The sequence below is a fragment of the Melospiza georgiana genome, chromosome 3 (genome assembly GCF_028018845.1).
Source record: "Melospiza georgiana isolate bMelGeo1 chromosome 3, bMelGeo1.pri, whole genome shotgun sequence".
Lineage (NCBI taxonomy): Eukaryota > Metazoa > Chordata > Aves > Passeriformes > Passerellidae > Melospiza > Melospiza georgiana.
In genome coordinates, this window is record NC_080432.1 from 65133243 (window position 1) to 65154123 (window position 20881).

The 20881-nt window shown below is 36.7% G+C and overlaps 1 protein-coding gene across 2 annotated transcripts in view; it reads left to right on the top strand.

The window, feature by feature from the left end:
* The window catches only part of ADGRG6 (adhesion G protein-coupled receptor G6), a 109959-nt gene that overhangs the window by 73178 nt on the left and 15900 nt on the right, over positions 1–20881 (top strand). For both annotated transcript variants that reach the window (XM_058021290.1, XM_058021291.1), the window contains exons 9-19: positions 644–786; positions 1474–1588; positions 4584–4645; positions 6072–6279; positions 6743–6908; positions 10175–10315; positions 13374–13490; positions 14590–14635; positions 16294–16400; positions 19139–19266; positions 20566–20834. In XM_058021290.1, the coding sequence (XP_057877273.1) occupies positions 644–786; positions 1474–1588; positions 4584–4645; positions 6072–6279; positions 6743–6908; positions 10175–10315; positions 13374–13490; positions 14590–14635; positions 16294–16400; positions 19139–19266; positions 20566–20834 (1502 nt within the window). The remainder of the gene's footprint in view (positions 1–643; positions 787–1473; positions 1589–4583; positions 4646–6071; positions 6280–6742; positions 6909–10174; positions 10316–13373; positions 13491–14589; positions 14636–16293; positions 16401–19138; positions 19267–20565; positions 20835–20881) is intronic.

Sequence of the window (20881 nt, forward strand, 5' to 3'; positions counted from 1 at the left end):
AGTCTTGGGCACTTTGAACTACTTCTGATGTCCAAGAAAGTAGCAGTGGGCTACAATACAGAAACAACTGTTAGTGCTCAGACTTCGATTAGTCATCTGAGGAACTCGATTTTCCTAATTATGACTAAAAGCTTCAGAAGTATGTCAGGTTGTTTTTCACTCCATAAAAAAACTTAAAAGATTTAAATGTTAGGCATCTGTTCTTTGTTCGTCTCCTAGTCTTTCTCTGTATTCCAGAGGTGGATCCTCTGGAGGATGACTTGTCCCACCCTGACAAGTTTTGTGAGGTGGGATGAATCAGCTCTTAAGTTCCTAAGCCATTAGCAACCAGATGTTTAAAATTAATTAGGGCCCATTTAGAATTTACAACTCTATGGTTTCATCTTCTGAACTCTTCTGAGAACATTTTTTAGCTCTTTTGATGAGATGCTTTTTAAAGGTAACTAGGAGATGAAATTTCCCAGCCATATTTTCTTTTCATGGTCCTATATTAATTATTAAATATTAATTTACAGATAATGAGCAACACTATTTTGGTGACACTGTTCCATACTCAGAAAACCAGGGTTTGTCAGATATTTTTATTTCCACACATTTGGCCTCTGCTCTCCTGACTGAAACACTTGGATAATTTTCTTTGCAGTTTCAGTGCTTTGGCTCTTCTGGTTTATAATTCTACCAACAACATCAATTTAGAAGAGGAAGACATCCGACAGAAGCTCATAAGTAACAATCGAACCATGGAAGAGGGATATCAACTTCATACTGTGGATGTTGATCCAGTGGGTGAGTAGTGTTCAGCTTTGTTACACAACAAATTTTTTTTGCTTGTTCATAAATAAGCATCTTCTGTGTTAAAATAATCACACATTTCCAAACAGTATGATGGTTTCAGATTTTAAATTGTCTCTATAAACCTAGTTGTTCCACTAATCTCAAAGAGCCATGCTCAAAATACCACTTTTAATGCAAACAAAGTTGTCCAAATTGCTTCAGTCAATGTCTTGCTGTCTGGTTGAAAGAGGCTTGGATGTTCCTGACAGCTCCTCTGGTGGTTTGAGGATAACAAAATATGCATTACAGCCAGAGCTAAAATGAGATATTTTGGACCTCCAAGGCCCCTCATCCCCACTTCTCAATGGTGTTTGTGTTTCTGACACCAATTGCCCTTAATCAATCTTCTTTTAGCTCTAATCTCTTCCCATTCAGCTTCTAGCAAAGATTGCCCTTCCTTTGGAAGGGAGAAGGTGGAGGCTGCTGGAGTGCATGGATGCAGCAGACACATTCAGGTCTTACCTTTGAGCAGCAGCAGCATGGATGATTTCCTATTGTGCACCCCTCTATTGCAAACAACCAAGCATTTCATTTTAAGACAATTTTGTGCTGTAGACTGGTTGATGAGCTGTGGACAGCAAATGGAAGATGATTAGGGGAAGAAATTCATTATTAACACTGATATGCTCATTTTTACAGAAAAATGTTTAGCTGAAGAAAACCCTCCAAACTATTTTTGGCCAGATACCAGGCCTACTGTGACCAACTTCACATTTTGCCATGGGAGCTCAGTTCAGACTGCATCAAGAACCTGGTAGGTGTTCAAATATCTGAGAAGATGAGTTGTTTCTGATGCAACCTTCTGGTTATATATAGTTATTATTTAGTTATATATAATGGCTGCCGTTGTCTAGTATTGTGTTTCAAGAAGATTTTTTCTATACCGCGAGAGAGTACGGAGGTGCAGTAATATTTTCTATTTCATTGATAAGAAAAAAACTCATCTACCACTTCTGTAGGGCATACTGAGGCCCACAATTAATACGTGTTTAATGGGACTATAAAAATAAAATCTTCTTACAGAATGAAACTGTTTTACTCAAGTCACAGAATCATAGAATGGGTTTGTGTTGGAAGGGAGCCTAAAGATCATCCCCCTGCCTTGGGCAGGGACACTTCCTACTAGACCAAGTTGCTCAGAGCCCCATCCACCCTTGCCTAGAACCCTTCCAAGCATGGGGCTTCCTCAACCTCTCTGGGCAACCTGTGCCAGTGCCTCACTACCTTAAAACTAAAAAAAATTCTTTCTAATATCTAGCTGAAACCTAATCTCTTTCAGTTTTAAACCATTTGCCATTGTCCTATCACTATGATGCTCTTGTAAAAAGTCCCTGTTCAGATCTCTTGTAGCCCCCTTTAGGTGCTGGAAACTCCTCAGAGCTTTCTCTTCTCCAGGATGAACAACCCCAGCTCTCTCAGGTTCTTTAGAGGAGCAGTGCTCCAGCCCTCTGATCATTTTTTGTGGGCCTCCTTTGGACTTGCTCCAGCAAGTCCACAGTTTTCTTATCTTGCAGGCCCCAGAGATGGATGCAGCTGCATGCAACCAGGATGTGGTTGGCTTTCTGGGCTGCATCTTCCACCAACATCCCCAACTCCTTCTCTTCAGGACTGCTTTTAATCCCTTTTCCTCCCAGGTCTCCAATTGTGCTTGAGATTGCCCTGACTCGCATGCAGGACCTTGCGCTTGGCCGTGACCTTTATGTTACCATACCCAAAGCTTCAAATTTGCTACCACTCCACCACTACTATCTAACTCGTGTAAGAGCTAGAATAAAACTCTATGAAGATGATCCGTGTATTTGGTTTAATGCAAAACACCCCATCTCATTAGGGGAAAAGTAAAAGAAATTGTGTAACAAATATTTTGCCAGTAGTTAGTCATAATTGAAGGTGGGGATAATCTTATGCTTAAAGATTTGAACTTGAGTTTTTAAGGTTTAAGAAATTTTCTCCAATGTAAGGGGTTTTTTGCAAACATCTACAAAAGACTTTGACTCTGTATGTCCATTTCCCATTTGTAAAAGGGGAATATTATTACTTCTGTTAATATATTACCAAAACATTATGGCTTTGATCTCCTTTGAGTGCCTAAAACATGGTTATGATGATGCAATATTAATTAATTGCTTCAGTATTTAGGAAGATTACTATTAAGTGCAATATATTAGTCGTATCCACCCACATTGCATCTGGAACATGTTCTGAGAGGACCAGATCTCTTACTTTTTCCAAATAGTATGGTAATATGGATATGAATCAGCTTTGAGTTTCAGTGCCAAACTGGAAAGCAACCCACATTATACTTAAATAACTCACTTCCTCAGCCTCCTAATCTTGTACAAGAACTGATTCTGACTGACCAACTTTTGTTGACCAGTGGGTAGTGCAGAAATCAAGTTGTTTTTATGTCAGAGCCTCAGAATCATTAAAAATTAAGGTTTCTGGCCTTTGCTGTTCAAGTGTTGCTTATCTTTATTATTCATTTGTGGTCTACAAATGATTGTGTACAGCACTTCTCATTAAAAAAAATAATTCCTGTGTTCTGCCCTGTGTTGTGTCTTCCTGTGCCTCCGCTAGCTTTTGCCAATATGGAACACTGTTTGTTTGGAGAGAAGAGGAAGCTCTTCTAAAAGTCTCTTCTTGTCATCTGCATTCCACAGTAGATGATTACCTGTGCTGTTACAATAAATGTGATCAGCTGAGGAATAATGTTATTTTATCATGTGCTGAGTAAAGGGATAAATTTTTCCCCTTTACCATCCTTCCTCTTTCCATGCTCTGATAGCATGATTGTATTTAAAGAAAACTGAGGTATAAGTGTTTTTAATTTTGGAGCCATTTTTATAGGGTGGCAAAGGCTGAGGGAGCTTGGCCTGTTCAGCCTTGAGAAGAGAGGACTGAGGGGACCTCACCAATGTCTGAGTATCTGAAGGGAGGGTGCCCAGAGGATGGGTCCAGGCTCTGTTCAGTGGTGCCCAGCAATAGGACAAGGGGCAGTGAGCAGAAACTGATGCACAGGAAGTTCCATCTGAGCAGAAGGAAGAATTTCTTTACTGTGTGAGTGACTGTGCACTGGGAACAGGTTGCCCAGAGAGGTTGTGGAGTTCTCCTCACTGGAGATAGCCAACAACCATCTGGACACAGTTCTGCACCATATGCTCTAGGATGACCCTGCTTGAGTTGGGCAGTTGGACCAGACCCACTGTGGTCCTTTCCAACCTGACCCATTCTGTGATTCTGTATTTTGTTATGGTAAGTCTTTAAGAACAACCACAAAAAAGAAATCTGTATATCTGCCCCTAGCTTTGAACCTGAATCCAATAGTTACCCTAGTTTTCATTGGTGGAATAAATTTATACCTTCACGTGGCTCCTGTGCATGTTCTTGTGAGAGGCAGTATGTCTTGCTATGGCTAGATCAAAGCCATTTATATCAAGGAGAAATTATAGAAACAGCGTATGCCTAGACCATAATGCAGGCATAATAGTTTGTGTCAATATTTGGGTCTTTCCTGAAACACAAAGCCAGAATTTCTACTGAAAAACTGGGATTTCTCTCAGCACTATCTTTTAATCAATCATATACTTTCACTGTCAAGTGTATGTATTGTGTTTCACTAGGGGCCATGTTGCTACAAATATTGGGAATTGAGAAGAGTGGACCACTGTGAAACATACATAAGAATTATGAAATATTTATGTAATTTTGTTATGATATTTCATATGAATTTTCTCATTTTTCCTCTTTAGCTATTTGGGTCTGCAGAATTATACATCCTACTGGGGTCAACCTGATCTTAGAAATTGCACAGGTGGGTGTATTAGTGGTGGTCTTTGGAAGAATATATTTTCTCTTTATGCTAAGTTGTTTAAAAATATTTATCAAAAAATCAGTGCAAAGTAAATAATTAAACTCTGGGGAAGTGCACCCAAGTTCAATTCAGCTCACCCATTTAGAGCTCTGGAGAGCAATTACTGAATTAAATCAAACTCTTCAGGCAATTTAATCAAGAGTAAAGGAAGGTTGTATCTTGCCTCTATTTGATATTCAAGTTAGGACAAATTTTTAAATATTTTGAATGCCTGCCAGGGGAAAGGCTCCTGCTCTCTTCACTGGACTTAAAATCAGATATTTGCAGACTTTTTCTCTGTTTCTAAAATACCCTTTTATATCATTTTGGCCATGAAAGAGTAATAAAATAAAAGGACAACAATGTTATGGTCCTTTTTAGTGCCAAAGCTAGTGAAGAGAATTATACAGTCATATGTATAATATGCAATGCACCTACAGTAAGCTCTTGTTCTGAATTGCTGTCTTGGAGAAGCCTCTTTTGGTGTCCTAGGGAGCCTGGCTGCCTCACTCAGTCAATTGGGTACTTGCACTCAAATTATGTGAAAAACATCATGTCATGTAAGATGTAAAATGAACATTCCAAAGTAAATATTTCAGAAAAATGTATTATAAAAAACAACCCACCGACAGTTGAGAAACGAAAAAGGATGATCTTTCAAAATGTTATTTGCAAATTAAAGAAGCATGATCTTTCAAAATGTTATTTGCAAATTCCATTAAATTTTAAATGTTTTGATGTTGTTAAAGGTTAGTGTTTATATTAGTTTTCTATCCAGGTGGCATTGAAATTACAGTTTAACATGTTTTGCCATTGGATATGCTATCAAAATTTCCTTATCAGGGAGATTCTTGTAATGAATTTTCTTGTGTGTTGTGCTTGACAGGACTCTGACAAGTAAGAGTAGCATCCTCTGAAAGAACTGAAGCATTTGCAAGGGGGTCAGACTTTCTTCAGAAAGCTTAAAAGAGTGAACACTTTTTCAGTAATAGGGAAATTGAATGCATTTGTTTCACTTCAAGAATGAAATTTTTTCCCAGTGAAAAAGAAAAGATAGCATAAAGAGGAAAAAAAAAGAGATACTATTCATTGTATTCCTCTCTTTTCCATTCAATCCCCCCTTTCTAAAATAGTTCTGATTTACAAACTCAAATCAAAACAAAGAAAAGAAAGACACAGCCAATGAGGATAGTATGTAATTAGCACATCCTATATACTTTTTTAAAAAAATTATGAGTTTGACAAAATGATGGAATCCTATGTTCATTACATATGCCATAGAACATACCGTAGCTTACAATAGTGATGATAAATATTTGTGTTTCTGAACTACTTCAGGACTATAATGCATTGTTTTCTCTTTTTGCTTTACTCTGTATGCTCACAGAAAATGCAGCAGATATTGCCAATCAGCTTCTGAATCTCACTGGTGAGGGGCAGCAGCTGACCTCAGACAAAGTAAATGATGTTGTGCAGAAGCTCAAAAAAATTGTGAACGATGAAGAAATTGATGAATCTCTGGGTTCTACCGTGGTGACAATTTTTTCCAATATTCTGGCCAGTTCAGACAGTGTATTGGCAGCCTCATCTTCAGAGTAAGTATTTCTGCATTTGAGAAAAGCTTTTGAGAGCAACCTGCAAGACTGTAAGGATTCATTCTTGCATGTATAGACAAACAAGGAAATAAAAGTTTTCTGATTTCCATCAAAAACAATTTCCCAAAACAGATACAAAAATATTGCTTCTTTTAGTGTGCATGAAAAAGTATTTGGATGGAAAACAAGCCTTTTGATACATGACACAGCATAGATAGAGGTATTGTTGGAAAATTATTTCAGGACCAGTGATATGTAGTCACACAATTTCTGTCAGTCAAAAGCTTTTGTTTTCAAGAAACATGCATAAATTTACAGTCCATCACTCTCCTTGTGAATACACAGATGGGTAATAGAAGCATAGTAACAAGAGGATCATCTTGTTAAGTGAGGGGCATGCAGAGCATAGGTGGGATTTTTTCCTGTATTCAGTTTTCAGAGTAATTTTTATTTCTGTTTTTAGAGCTCTAAAAACTATTGATGCCTTGGCTTTAAAGATCCATTTTGCTGGACCATCCATGAGTATTTCAACACGGAATCTCGCACTTGGAGTGTCTTCTATAAATTCAACTTCATTCAAAGGTGGTGCTTTCAGCGTCAGTCCACAGAATAATGCATCTGATTTCCAGGTACAGAACAAGCAGCTGTATTTGAACATGAAATGTGCCTCTTGTTCCAAGTGTGTTTACTGTGGTTCCTATAAATCCACTTACAACTCCCAGTTCTCCCCCTACTTTCTATTTCCTTTTTCCTACAATCATCCAAACAGATAACAGATTAATGTAGTATTTCCTTGAGTGACAGGAAACACAGATAAACTCACATTCCATGCAGATAAAAAGTTGGCTTATAAAATTTGGCTTATAAATCCACAACACACTTGACCTTTTTTTTAGTTTTGTGGGGTTTTTTTCCTAGTGAAAAAGGAAAATAACCTTTAACAATCTGCGGTACTGACTACTGATCATCTAACAAATCTTTTGATATCTTTCAGCTTTAAAATAAAACACCTATATATAGGTATCTACATACAGATTTCTGCAGATATAAAATTCTTCGATCTTCCAGTACAGTTTAAATATTAAGTGCTAAAAGAAACCTAAGTCTAATCCAGTTGTCCACATATGGGTTGATTGGCTTGTACCATTTAGGATATCTGAGGCATTCAAGTCATTCATGTGGAGGTTTACCAGCCAAGACATAAAAAATAAATTGAAAAGAGATCTCACAAAATTTAGGAAGGTCTCCAGTGCTACAGGATCTAGACAGGATACTATGGTTAAGATATTTATCCTCACCTCAAAAATATTTTTTCTTTGCTTTTTTTCCCACAAATAGAAAAATAAAGACATCTTAAAATTTGAAATACTGCTTGAGCAGCACATGAGCACCAACAGGATTTTCCAAAGGTCCTTTTGAAATCAGTAGTGATGAGGTGCCAAAAATTTATAAATTTCACTACGTCTTAAGACACCTAAATGCTTTTAAAAATGCAGTGCATTTTAATTTTTTTTCATTTAAATAGGAAGTCTGTGACTGAGGTAATGTAATCTCATTTTCCTGGGTGTTTAACCATTCAAGTACAGTAAGTCTTACTTGGAGAAACACACAGAAAATATTACACAGAAAGAGAAAAAAATCTGCCATCATTTGGGCCAGATGAACTAAAACTGAGTTCAACAAAATATGGCATTAAATAAACAGTTACAGACTAATCACTAGAGTATAAGTATTGTATGGAAAAAAAATAATTTCTGCTGCAAACTGGCAACACAACAATCCTAATAAATGTCTGATCATTTTATAAAATATGATATACTGTAAAAATCAAAACAAGAATGAAGACAGAAAAATGTCTACTTCCTAGAAGAAGTAGTAGTAATATAATAGTCTTTAGGACTTGTGCATAGATGTAAACATTGGATCAAAACTCAAATGCTTTTTTAAATGGATAAAAAATAGATTTAATGTACTTGAGTTTTCACATATCTATATTCCTAGATATTTTAGTTAAAATTCCTTTGAATCAATTTTATCAGAATTTTTTGGTGATTGTAAATCTACTTTTGTTTAGCTCTCATATTAATGAAGCTCAATAGCTGTTTGTGAAGCTGAATAGTTCTTTGTTATCAAAGGAATGTTTCTCCTGCAGATTTCGTCCTTTATTTATGGAAAGAGGAAAGGAAAATTCTGAAGCCAGGTTTTAGATGATCATACATAGAACAGAAATTACCATCTGTGGCTTGAGGACATCCAGGAATTTTCTCGTCCAGGAATCATTTATTACAGCACTGTCTAAATAATCATAAAATCCAAACTTCGTCAAATAATTTATACTGTTCCTATTGGAACATGAGCTTCTTTTCTGACTTTCACATTTCCAACAGCTGATTGAGAATTCTTAGCATCCTTCCTACCAGAAAAGTTGCAGCAGCTGTGGGCACCGTTTATATTTTCCATGCCTGTCAGAAAGATACTTTCTGTCCCTGCTGGAGGGAGATTCCCTTGTGAAAGCCCACGTTTTTCACCACTGTAGTGATGATCTATCCTGGGCTCATCAGGGAACATTAAACTCTTCAAGCTGTATGTCAGAATGTTTCCAGATATTTTTTTTTCTTGTATTTTTTTCTTAAAGTAGATACCAAGCAAATTTATCCGTGGCAATTTGGAAAGATTCTATTTCAGTCCCCTGTGTCTTTATGTTTCTTGCCAAAACTTTGACTAAGTTAGGTTTTGGTGATTCATATTATTAAATTGTTCCTGTAATATATCCATGCTTCTTTGGAGAAGCCTCTTCTACTCTATTTGCAGACAGTGCCTAATGGGACATCTTTATCACGTACACACTTTCTGTTTACTGTGGCAGAATCAACCTCTGAAAACCTGGTTTTGAACTGCATGTATCCCTGTCAGGAGATGTCTGTTGGCTACTTCTTACTGATTTCCAAGGGTGCATAATCTGTCAATAGCCTACGACTTTTAACTTTCTATTAGCTAATGGTGCTTTTAGAATGACACAATTGTCCATGAGAGGCATAAGTACATGGCCAGGATGCCTCTGGGGGAGTCAGTAGTGGGAGTTCCCATATCTCACAGTAAATTCTGAAGTGCTTTTACTATAGAGTGAGCTGGCTTTACTATACTGTGAGCAGGCTTGTTCCCCTTCCTTCAATGGATGTGGTGCCACACCTTGAGTAGGCCATGGTGGGAAAGGCATCAGTCACAGAATTGCTAATAAAATGCAGGGTTGCATCCTCTTTTATTTCCTACTCACTTGTTATATTCCTGGGCTGCAGAGGGCTTTTAGATTTCTGATACATTGTCTATAAAGATTAAATTTATATGATGTCAGAAAGTGTCTTTTTTTTGTGTTACAGAGCACAATAAATATGGAAAACTGACATTAATAGTTTTTAAATCTGCTTTCCAGAGAAACTATAAAAGCTCATAAGAAAATTATTTCAGATGTGCAGATCAAGGCAACTAATACAATTTAATAAACAAAGATTCAGAGCATATCTTATAGTTCTCAACGTTGTTTGCTATGAGGAAAAGTATTTTGAATGCTACTGAAAATGGTTATGACTGTCATAATTACCATTTCATTGTTTCCAAATCATCATTATAGCAGTGAAGGAGTTTGTTTCTTTGCTGGTTTTATCTAATACCCTTTTGTAGCAGAAGGCTGATCTCATGCTGGAAAAGTGGGAAACCTCCCTAGCCTTTAAAAAGTTCATTTATTGCATCAACTCTAATATAGACACAAGTAATTTTAGTGTTGATTGGTTCTAGTCCCATATCTAGATATTTCTGTTTAAGAGTGTGAACCCAGTTGTGGACAACATATGGTTTCTTTATTGTTTGAAGATGTTCTCCTGTTGTTTTTTTTTAACAGATAGATTTTGACAAGAATCAGACAAGTGCCATCGCTTCTGTTGTTCTGCCACCAAGTTTACTGAAGAATTTAAGTCAAGATGAGTTTGAAGTTATATCCAGGGCTCAGTTTACTTTCTTCAATAAAAATGGTCTTTTTCAGGTAAGCATTAATGTGCTTGAAGTTACTACAGATAGGGTGAATCAAAGCCATCTGCTAAAAGTTTCCCGTAGTGTAATCCTTTCACAGCATTTAATGAGTTACAGGAATTAAAAGATGACAGCAAATGTAGGCACTAAAGACAGTCTGATGTTCAGAGCAGCAAAATAATTGAAGTGCCTAAGTTGAGTTGAAGTCAGTGGTTTAACTGCAAATTCCTCTCACATGTGAAATAAACCTTTTCTCAGGATAGTCTATGGAAAACTATATCCCAACTGCTTAAAATCAGAGGAAAGCAGCAAAAGCCTTTAAAAAAAGCCTTGAATTCTGTTAAAATGCATTAATAAAACTCCTTGATTTTCAGTGGAGACAGGTTCTTTTCTATCAGGAGGGAATTTGGCATATAACACTGCCAAGTACTCTCCTTTCCTTTTAAGAGCTGGTTAGCAGTCATGTCCAGCTGACCGCTCTATATTCAGTTGGGAATCCCAGGCTGATGGTTAGGAGCCAGAGAATTTTTGTTCATCTATATATACACACACACTATTCTTTTCATACCTGTGTTCGTATAAGCATACCATATTTTAATAGGAATAAGGAGAACAATATTTGTACCTGAAACCTAAACATGCTCATGTAGATTTGATGTTTTATTTTTTGTGTCTTATCAAATGGTAATTGTAAATAGTGCCTGAATGGTAGGTGCCAAAAATGTTAGGAAGAGTTTGCAGCTTGGAAAAAGAAAACCAAAACCACAGCTATTTGAAAAAAAAAAAAAAAGAGTTAATTAAGAAGGAAACATTGTTTCATGGTGAACTGTAGAATGTGTCTCAGAAGACTTGGGTTTGTTTTCCCATCAGTATTTCAAGTGACCTTTGGCTCTTGTGCATCCGCAGAACTCCGTAGTATTGTATTGTCCCTATATTATCGTTTTTATTGGCAGTGTATCCAGATTCTTCAGATAATCTAGGCAAGAAAATACCCATGACCCACAGTTGCCTTCTGAAATACACCCCAAAGTATTTTTATTTTAAATTGTATTCGTTTTAAGCCTGCTTTTGAGAAAAACAGGATGAATATCTTTAATAAAAAAAAACCCAGAAGAATACAGATGGAGGCTGGTCATAATGGCATAAAATCATATGAAGTCAGAATGTGTCCCTTAATGGTGCCAGAATGCATTTCTAAGTGGTACTTAATAAGCCATTGAAAAACAAAAACCATAAAATTGCACCTTAATTTGCAACTAAAATGCCTTTCATTTTTTATGTGTTTTTCAAAGTCTTCGTGGGTGATGTGTTTAGCACAATGAATTTAAAATGTGCAATCCTCACATTTTTAGGATGTCTAAAAATAAAGGAAGTTAAAGAAAAAGGGGATTAAAATAAGGCCTACAAATAAACTCAGTTTGCCATCTCAAACCAAATAACTTTATCCCTTAGTATAAGAGTATTTTATTTGTATTGCATTTCATATTTCTTCCATGTGCAATTACAAATATCTGAATGCTATTAGTTGTCTTCCTTAAAAGAATTCAACATAACAGTGAAACATACTTTGCACTATTGGAAGTGGGGGGTTATTGTATTGCAACTGAGAGAATTACAGTAAGTTTTGGCTTGTAATTCATTATAGATGGTTCCCTTACTTACAAGGCTAAATAAAAGCTGTTCAGGGTGGGATTCACTTCACCAAACACAGGTGTGTTCAGTGTAAACATCTGTACCTGAACTGTTGAACTTCAGCTGAACACAGCCTTATGGCTAAATAAGTAGAAATCTGTATTTTACTTTAAAGCACACATAAGAATACATTAAATTGCCTTCACTAAAGAGACCAACTGTGTCTCGTTTTTCTTATCTGCTACAGACAGAATCCACTGAAACCTGTGGAAATATGTCCAAGGACTTTCATAGACTTTGTTGGATGCTCAGATTTAGGTGGTAGCCAAGAGACTTTTTCTTGTCTGAATACTAAAGAACTGCCTAGAGATTTGTATGTTCTTTCCTCTTCAATTTTTAAGGTTTGAGGAAATTTTGCCACAAAGCTCCAGTATAATCTGAAATACTTTGTCTGAAAATTCTTGGATATGTTACTTGGGAAATAAAATATTCTTCTCAGGATAATATCCACATAATAACAGGAGCTATTGTGTCTCCCATGAGTGGTGGGATCTCACAAGCCCAGTGCTGAGCTGAAACCTGATGTCTTGTTATGTTAACAAAACTCCTAAATGGAAGGAATCAAGGGTTCAGGAGTTTGGCAGACCAGATTTTGGGAGGGAAAGTGAGTGGCAATAAATTCTTAAATTCTTTGACTAAACTTTTTTTTACTTAAGATCTGCCACAGGCAGTAACCAAGCTTTCCAACCAGGCATGTAAATATGCAGGTTCCAATAGAAGCCTATCAAAAGAAAATAGCACTGCTAATGCACTCCCATTTCAATAAATAATTCGTTTCCAAGGAAACCACCTCTTCTGGAAAATTGTCAGCTGCAGGTTAAAAATCCTACTGGTCAGTGATAATGTCAGAATTCTATTTCAATTCCTATCGAATAAGACCTTACAGAAAATGCTATCCTTTTCAGTATGTAACATTGCTTTGAATTTATTTACTACTTCATAGTCATTCATTGTAAGACTGAGAGTGACTTAGCAACTATATCCAGAAAACAGTTTATTCACTAAAAGCTTAGCATTTACTAAAGGACCGTGTCAACAATAAGATAAGTGAGCTCGTTCATGCTTGTTTAGGGAAATGAGCTAATCATATCATGGGTTGTTATCTGCCACAATGTTTGAGTTATAATTTTGTTTGCCTTCTAACCTCTCTCTGTAATTGTGCCTATGCTTTATGGCTACAAGAAAAATAGGAAAGCTTCCATGAGACTAACCCATAATTTGATTTTATAAATGTAAGATTCTTATATTGTGTGATCAAAAGTACAGAAATGCTGACAACTTACTTATTCTGGCACGCTGCAAAAATGAAACTGTGTACTCTGGCTTTTATGTTATGTGCCATGTAAGCACTTACTACATTTTTCTTAAATCTCTTGAAGGATACAGAAAATCCTGCCAATTTGACCAGTTTCGTGGTAGCATGCAGTATTGGAAACTTAACCATTCAGGATCTTCAAGATTATGTGAAGGTTACAATTAAGCATACCAAAATTCAGGTAAAACAAGACTGATTATTCAGAGGAAGAGGAATGCAGATTATATATGGTAAAGGCTAATATTATAACCTGATTTATATGAATGGATTTTGAGTAAGATCAAACTCAAATCAAAATTAAGAAGTCTAGAACAAAAGCATGCAAGCACAACATGGAAACAAATAATCTCTCCCATCCTCATACATTCATACTTCATTCATGAACTAACATGTATCTGCAAAACAATTGATTCTGCCCCTCAGAAGTAATTTTGTGCCAATAACTGTTGGTGAAACCTTTTTTAATGACCATATTCATGACATAATTTATTACACTGTAACTTCATGATTACTTAAATTCTTTGACCAAACATTATTTGCTTTGTTAATAGTTCCCAGAATGATTTTGTTGTTATGTGGTTTTCATCAGAGGAATGGACAGAAACACTTATAAAAGATCACTACAGTAAATTCAGGGAAATGCAGACCAAATGCAGCCTTTTGGCACATACTGTTCCAGTTAGAAAATGTGTGAGCTTGACTCCATTCTCAGTATCTAATCCAAAAGAGGAACTAGCACTTGAAACATTAAAGAAAATGTTAAAATGCAATACCTAAGTAAATTTTTTATGTAATGAGAACCTGGTTTGTAATTGTCACAGCTCAATTGACTTCGTCTTGCATTGCATTATAATGAGTATTTTAAGGTGAGGCAAAACAACCTACACATGGGTTCAGCAGTCATTTGTACATTTTCAAGCTTTACATAGAGGATTCATGGAGAAGCCCTAAGGCAGTAAACAGGTAAAAGTATTCATATTATATAAAGACATCATATTCATGGGTAACTTCAGTAATGAGAAAAGTTCATTATTCTGAGGATGTGCAAAAGGAACCGTTAAACAGTACATAGAAGCAGTGCTCTAGATTTTGCAATTTCGACAAATCTGTTTTTCTAGCAGAAAAAAACTCTAATTTGACACTAGGCAAATATTCAACTGTCTAATTATATGGATTCTTCAGCTCATTAAATGAAAATATATGCATTGCAACATCTGTTTTAAATGATGAGATTTATGTCTGAAGAGATATACAAAGTCTACTTTTACATCTGTTCTTAGGAAGATCCTAAACCTACCTGTGTCTTCTGGGATATGAACAAAAATGGTAAGTTTGAAAATACTGTAATTTATTTGATGAGGAGGATAAATATGTCTGAGTCTTAAAATTGGTTGCAGTATTGGCTGTTTTGCTTGTAAATCAATCCTTTCAGGATTCAATAAAGTCCCATCAATGAAGTGTATAATTTCTTCTGGGTAACAAAGTTACTTGTAACAGCAAATTTTAAATACTCCTTTAAAAACTTTGTTTTTAATGTAAATGTTTTTAACATTTACATTTTTTCCATTAAGTTCTTCCAATTTTTCCCATATCTGCAGTTTTTCTCTGACCTGTCTGTATGAGCAAATTAAATTCTAATGCTACTCAGACACATGAATGGTTCTTAGCCATACTTTTAACTGTTCATTTTTTTAAGAACTGGGTTATATAGGTGTAACATTGTGACTGTTACAGATTATAAGCTTTTTTGGTCACATACAGAGACTCATGTTAATAAAGCAACATTTTAGAACATTCTTCATCAAAGAATGGTCGCTAGTGCCAAACCTGTGTGTGTTGTTCTCTGGGATGAATTTCCAGATGTCTCTGTTTTAGAGATCACTGCTGAGAAGTTTCTCTGCCTTACAATGAAACAGATAGAGCTGAGGATTTTGGGTGGAGAGGTTCAGTACACAGAGTCTTGCAAGAAATAAAATTTAACATCCAAATTTGTATTTCAAAGTAGGAATACAGACAGAGCAACTGAGAAGAATTCGTGAGGGTTAAAATGAGCAAAAAATCATAGAAACTAGTTAGGAAGCTGAACTTAAGAATCACATTAAAGGAGAAACACACAGGGAGGGAAGAAACTATTCACAGTGGCTACTTGAGTGGAGAATAGTTTTAAGTGGTTTTGGAACATCTTCACAGTATTCTTCATAGTATTTTGGGAGAATGTTTTGAATTTGAGTGTCTGATTGTCTTGAAGTTACAGAGCAAATTAGGCTGGATTTTGTCAAGAGCCATGAGAAAAATGTCTTTAAGAGTCAGAGAATAAGAATGATTTCACAAAACTAGCTCATATTTTGGCAGGGAGAAAATGAATAAAGAAACACTTTTTACTTTTCAACATTTAATTTTTAAAACCAAAATCTTTCTACTCGTTTTTCAGAATGGCCTTTTCATGTGGAGTGGGTTGGGAATAGCTCACTTCATGTTTTTTTTTAAGGCCGCCAGAGATCATTGGGATTACCCATTCTGAGCTTCTGCATTACGTGCTGCAGACAGGAAGGGTGGGACCCTCTGCTCCTGGGCCGTAAAAGCCTTCATGTGCCTGAGGATAGATGAGTGGGAGGCAGGCAGGTGTAGACATCACATCAGTGGGGGGAAAAGGAGTTCTAAACCATCTTATTATTGGGTAAAACTAAGGCGTGTCTTAATGCGCGACCCACGTCTTACTCACCAACCAAAAAGCTCCCTACCTTTATTACACATCTCCATCTCTTGCTTCTGCTCATTAGTCCATTTCTGGGCACTCATCTGGGGTGATTCTTTGCAGAAACTAGGAAATCTGACACCTGCTTCTCTTGCAGTTGTTTTTAATGCTGGCTCATTCAATTTGAGAAAGCACTTCTGCATTTGCACAGGATGAAGTGAGAAATCTTCTAAAAGAGAGGTTGACATGTGTTTGTTGGACACCAGTTTCTCCTGTTTCATTTCCACAGGTGGCAGTGGTGGCTGGAACCCTGCGGGCTGCCAGGTGGATGCAGAGTCCAATGAAAATGAAACTGTGTGCTTATGCAACCACCTCACACATTTTGGGGTGCTAATGGTAGGCAAGCTCACTACTCACCATGTTACTTTTCCCAGGAACAGCAACACAGCTTTTATCTGGTGGCAAGACAACTCACATTTTTGTTACTTGGGTTCTTTCTTTTGCATATAATTTATAATAAAAATAATACATTATTTCCCCCATATTATCATAAGTTATCTTGTCATAACAAAGTAGCTAGCAATAAGGATTCAGGAATGAGATAACGAATAAAGTTAGCAGTGGAAGAATAGTATTGTTGTTGTTATTATTATCATTATTAAATTATTTAAAAGTGGCTAAATATTATTTTTAAATAATTAAAACATACCCATGAGATTTTTCTATGTTTTAAAAATACTGTGCCACAAAAGACCTGAGATTAAAACTTCGGAATGATACCAAATTACAAATAACATATGATAACATCCAACTTAATACAACTAAGGCCCGGTACTAATATTTCTCCTAGAGAGACAGGAGAAAAAAGTGATCTTAATGAGTCCTAAGTTTTAGTGTATCTCTGACATATCCCTTAACAGTATAATCTGACAAAAATGACCTGCATCTGAGGAAGGAGGTGTGGAACATGCGGGAAGTGAATAAGAAAGTCTATTTGAAATTTCCAGATTGAGAAAATGAGAAGTTGCTTGCAGGGGAAAAAGGAAAATTAAAAAAAAAAGCATGAGAAATAGTTAGAAATGCTGTTTTCAGAACAAAAAGAAAAGCGAATCATTGTAGGGAAAAACAGGGAAAGAAAAACATCCTCCAGACAGCAGAAATAGTAATGAGGATGAAAAGTCAAGGGAGCACAATAATTCTCTTTCATCCTTAAATAGAAAGGCTGACTTGTCCCTTGCAAATCCAGTTCTCAAACTTGACAAGATTTATCTAATGTCATAAACTATGAAGTGGCACCTTTTGCACAATGTGTAAATCCATATTGGCTGTTTTCTTACTTGCCTTTACTCAGTTTTGGGGATGCCTTATGTTACAGGCCTTCTCTTGGGAAAAGGCTGCTCACGGAGCACTGGTACAGAACACGTAGCCCACTCTGTCAGAGCCTTAAGCAAAGTCTCCAGTCAGGGTGGCTGGCAGAGCAGTGTCTGTCCAGGAGATGAAAGAGGGAACCATATGGGGGCACTTCAGCCTCAGCAGCACAGCCTCCAGCAATTTGCACTTGTGAAGTGTTTTCCAGAAGAAAAAAAAATCCCAACAGGAAAAAATGGAATAGTGCTATCTTTTCTGAACTTTTGGTGGTTGTTTATGCTCAATAATGGGCTGATACATTTTTTTCCAGCTGAAATTAACATTCTTTGGCCTGTAAAACATAGCTGCAGAAAAGATGTTGGCTCCTGGTCGCAGCAGGAATAATTCCTAAGTGGAAGTATTTGGGGTTTGAAGTAACTTGTGGCAGTGTCAAATAGGACTTAAACCACACAAGAGAGCCACATACGCTGACTTTTTCAGCTTTGGCCTTCCAGACCCTTCTTAATAGAACTGCTCTCGTCACAGCATGCTGAGATGTAGATATGGAAAAGCCACAAACTTTGTGTCTTCTTGCAAGCTAAATGATGGTCTTGTTCCCCTTTTCATCCCCAAAGGGATTAAGAAAAGGCTTTCTTCAGGATATATTCAATGAGCCCCTTCTCTTCTCTGAATGCTTCAGTGGCAGTAGGAAATAAGGCAGAAGGTCTTTGAATTTGGGCTGCATTCCAATAGATTTTTACATAGTTTTGACCATTCTAGTTGCTTTTCCATTTTAATAATTTTTTCTGACTTTAATTTAAATACTAAGTTATTTCCAAAAAACAATCTCCTTACATATAAGTAAACTGTCATATAAGGCTGGTATGGATAGTAAGAAAAACCTGCTCCTGCCTCTTCCTACAAAACATGCAGAGTTTTGTAGCATTTAATGTTTCTTTTTGCTAGCTAGTTTTGCTAGGGACAGCAATGAAAATGACTGTAGAATTGACATAACCATATCTTAGTGTTTGCACACATTTTCTCCACTGTGATATAAATCTGAACACTCTTTAAAAAAGGAAATAACACTGACATTCATTCTCAGAGGGTACCATGTGTCAGTTACAGTTAGACAGAAAAAAAAGAAAATCCCTAGAATTTTGTGAAGCAGAATCCTGCTTCATTTCCAATTTTTTTTCCTGTTGTCTTTATCACTGCTTTTCTGACCGATTATATTTAAAAGCATAGTTCTTATATCAAAACAGACCCTAAATCCAAAATGCAATAGCTTGCCCTTGGTTTCACCTGTACATGATTAGTTGCATCAACTCCTATGGACTTTAAATAACAAAAAGGCCAAAAATTCCCTACAATGTTGCACATTTCAGTATGAATACTTTTAAGCTACATTTTTCTAAATCTTGCATCTTCTGAAAAAGAGTTGTATAGAAGCAACAGAATTAAAAAGTTTGGACACTGGAGACTTTTCCAGAGAAGGACATTTCAATTCCTAGTACTGAATTATAAGGATCAGAATCAGGCTCTATCTGCTGTTCCCAGAAGTTATAATACTTACAGCACAATGTTTTGGAGAGCTGGGGGAAGGAAGTGAGAGGTGTAACAACTGCAGACCGAGAACACGCAGCAAAAATGAACCCCAGTGTCAAGGTTACAGTGGTATTGCCAGAGTGCTTTTTTTCAGTTTTGCTCGACCCATTACCAAGAAAGAGTGCTGTGCTCGCAGCAGAAGTGCTGCCTATGGCCAATGTCTCTTCCTTCTCTCGCAGGACCTGCAGAGAGCCGTGACGCAAATCGACCCACAGAACACCAAGGTCCTGACCTTTATCACTTACATAGGCTGTGGAATATCTGCTATATTTTCAGCTGCAACTCTTCTGACATACATTGCGTTCGAGTAAGTACTAATTCTGTGAAGAACATCACAAAGAAGTACCTGTATGTGCAGAATAAAATAAGTTAGTTACGTGGTTAGTGTGGTTTATTTCCCTAGGAGGGGAAGTCCATGGCTGAAAAAAAATCAAACCTGCAAAACCAGCATCACAGTGTTGTAAAGTGGAAACTTTTTCAAGGGGACAGAAGTTCAGAGTCTTTCTTCCAGTTTCTAATGTGTTGTGCTGCTAAGACCAGGGAATAAGAGGAATGTGTATCAAAATGTTCCTTCTGGCAAGACAGAATCCTCTAGATTTTGAACAGATGGATATTACTCTAAAATTGTCAAACAGGCTTTTTATTACAAAAAAACCCCAAAGCTTGCCTATGTGAGCATAACAATTTCCAAATTTAAGAAGAGAAATTTCCAACTAGAGCAATTACGTTCTATAGCCCTTAAGACAGAAGTGGGAAGAGATAAAATGAACATAAATTTCAACTGTTACAACAATTTCGACAGAAGTCCTGCTGAAGTGTGAAAGCGACTCAAGAGAAAGCAAAAATTTTGCAGTGGTACAGTTCTGTGAACAGTAAAAAGAGAAAATGAAGTCATGTCAACACAAAGAAAGCATTATGCCAGTAACAGGGCAGGACATAGTAACTGCTAAAGAAGGATAATTTTCTGGGGACAGGAGGGGGAAGGGGGGCTGAAGAAGGGACTTTTCAAGTTTTAAATATCTTCAGTGATTGCATTCCTATTACATTACCTATGGTGTAGTGTTCTGGTTCAAGTTGGTAGAAATTGTTTGCTGCCCCTTATTACGCACATTTCAGTGGGGATCAGTTTAAAAAAATTACATGTTTTTCGCTCTTCCTAAGAGACTATTTAAAAACAAACAGAAAACCACATCCACTGGACAATATATTCCAAAAACTAAGCTAACATATAAGGCCACATATGAATAGAACACAGAGGACCTTCTGGTCAGCTATACTTTTTTCTGTTTTCATTTAAAATAAAAAGTACTGGTTTATATTTAATTTAAAGGTTTGGGGTTTTTTTAATAAAAAATTCAGTTGTTAAAATATTGCAACAGTTTATTAGCTCATCATGGACCCAAAGAACTGGTAGCTTACCCCCACCACATGCAGCTGAAACCTTCAACAATCCCACACAGAAATACACAATGTCTTATTGCACAAACTGAGTTGGAAGGGGTTCCTTGTGCTTTTATTGACTTTGTGAAGGGGTAAGCCCAACTGCAGGAGGTGGTTTGTGTGATTGCAGCAAGTTAATCATGTGCACCTGTGCTTCTCTCATTAGGAAGCTACGACGAGATTATCCATCCAAAATCCTGATGAATCTGAGCACAGCCCTGCTCTTTCTTAACCTGATTTTCTTGCTCGATGGCTGGATTGCATCCTTTGATATTGATGGCCTCTGCATAGCTGTGGCTGCACTTTTGCACTTTTTTCTTCTGGCCACCTTTACATGGATGGGACTGGAAGCTGTTCACATGTACATTGCTCTAGTGAAGGTGTTCAACACGTACATACGGCGATACATACTGAAGTTTTGCATCATTGGCTGGGGTGAGTTCACTAGACACAATCTTTACATAGGATGGATGCTGCTGTAT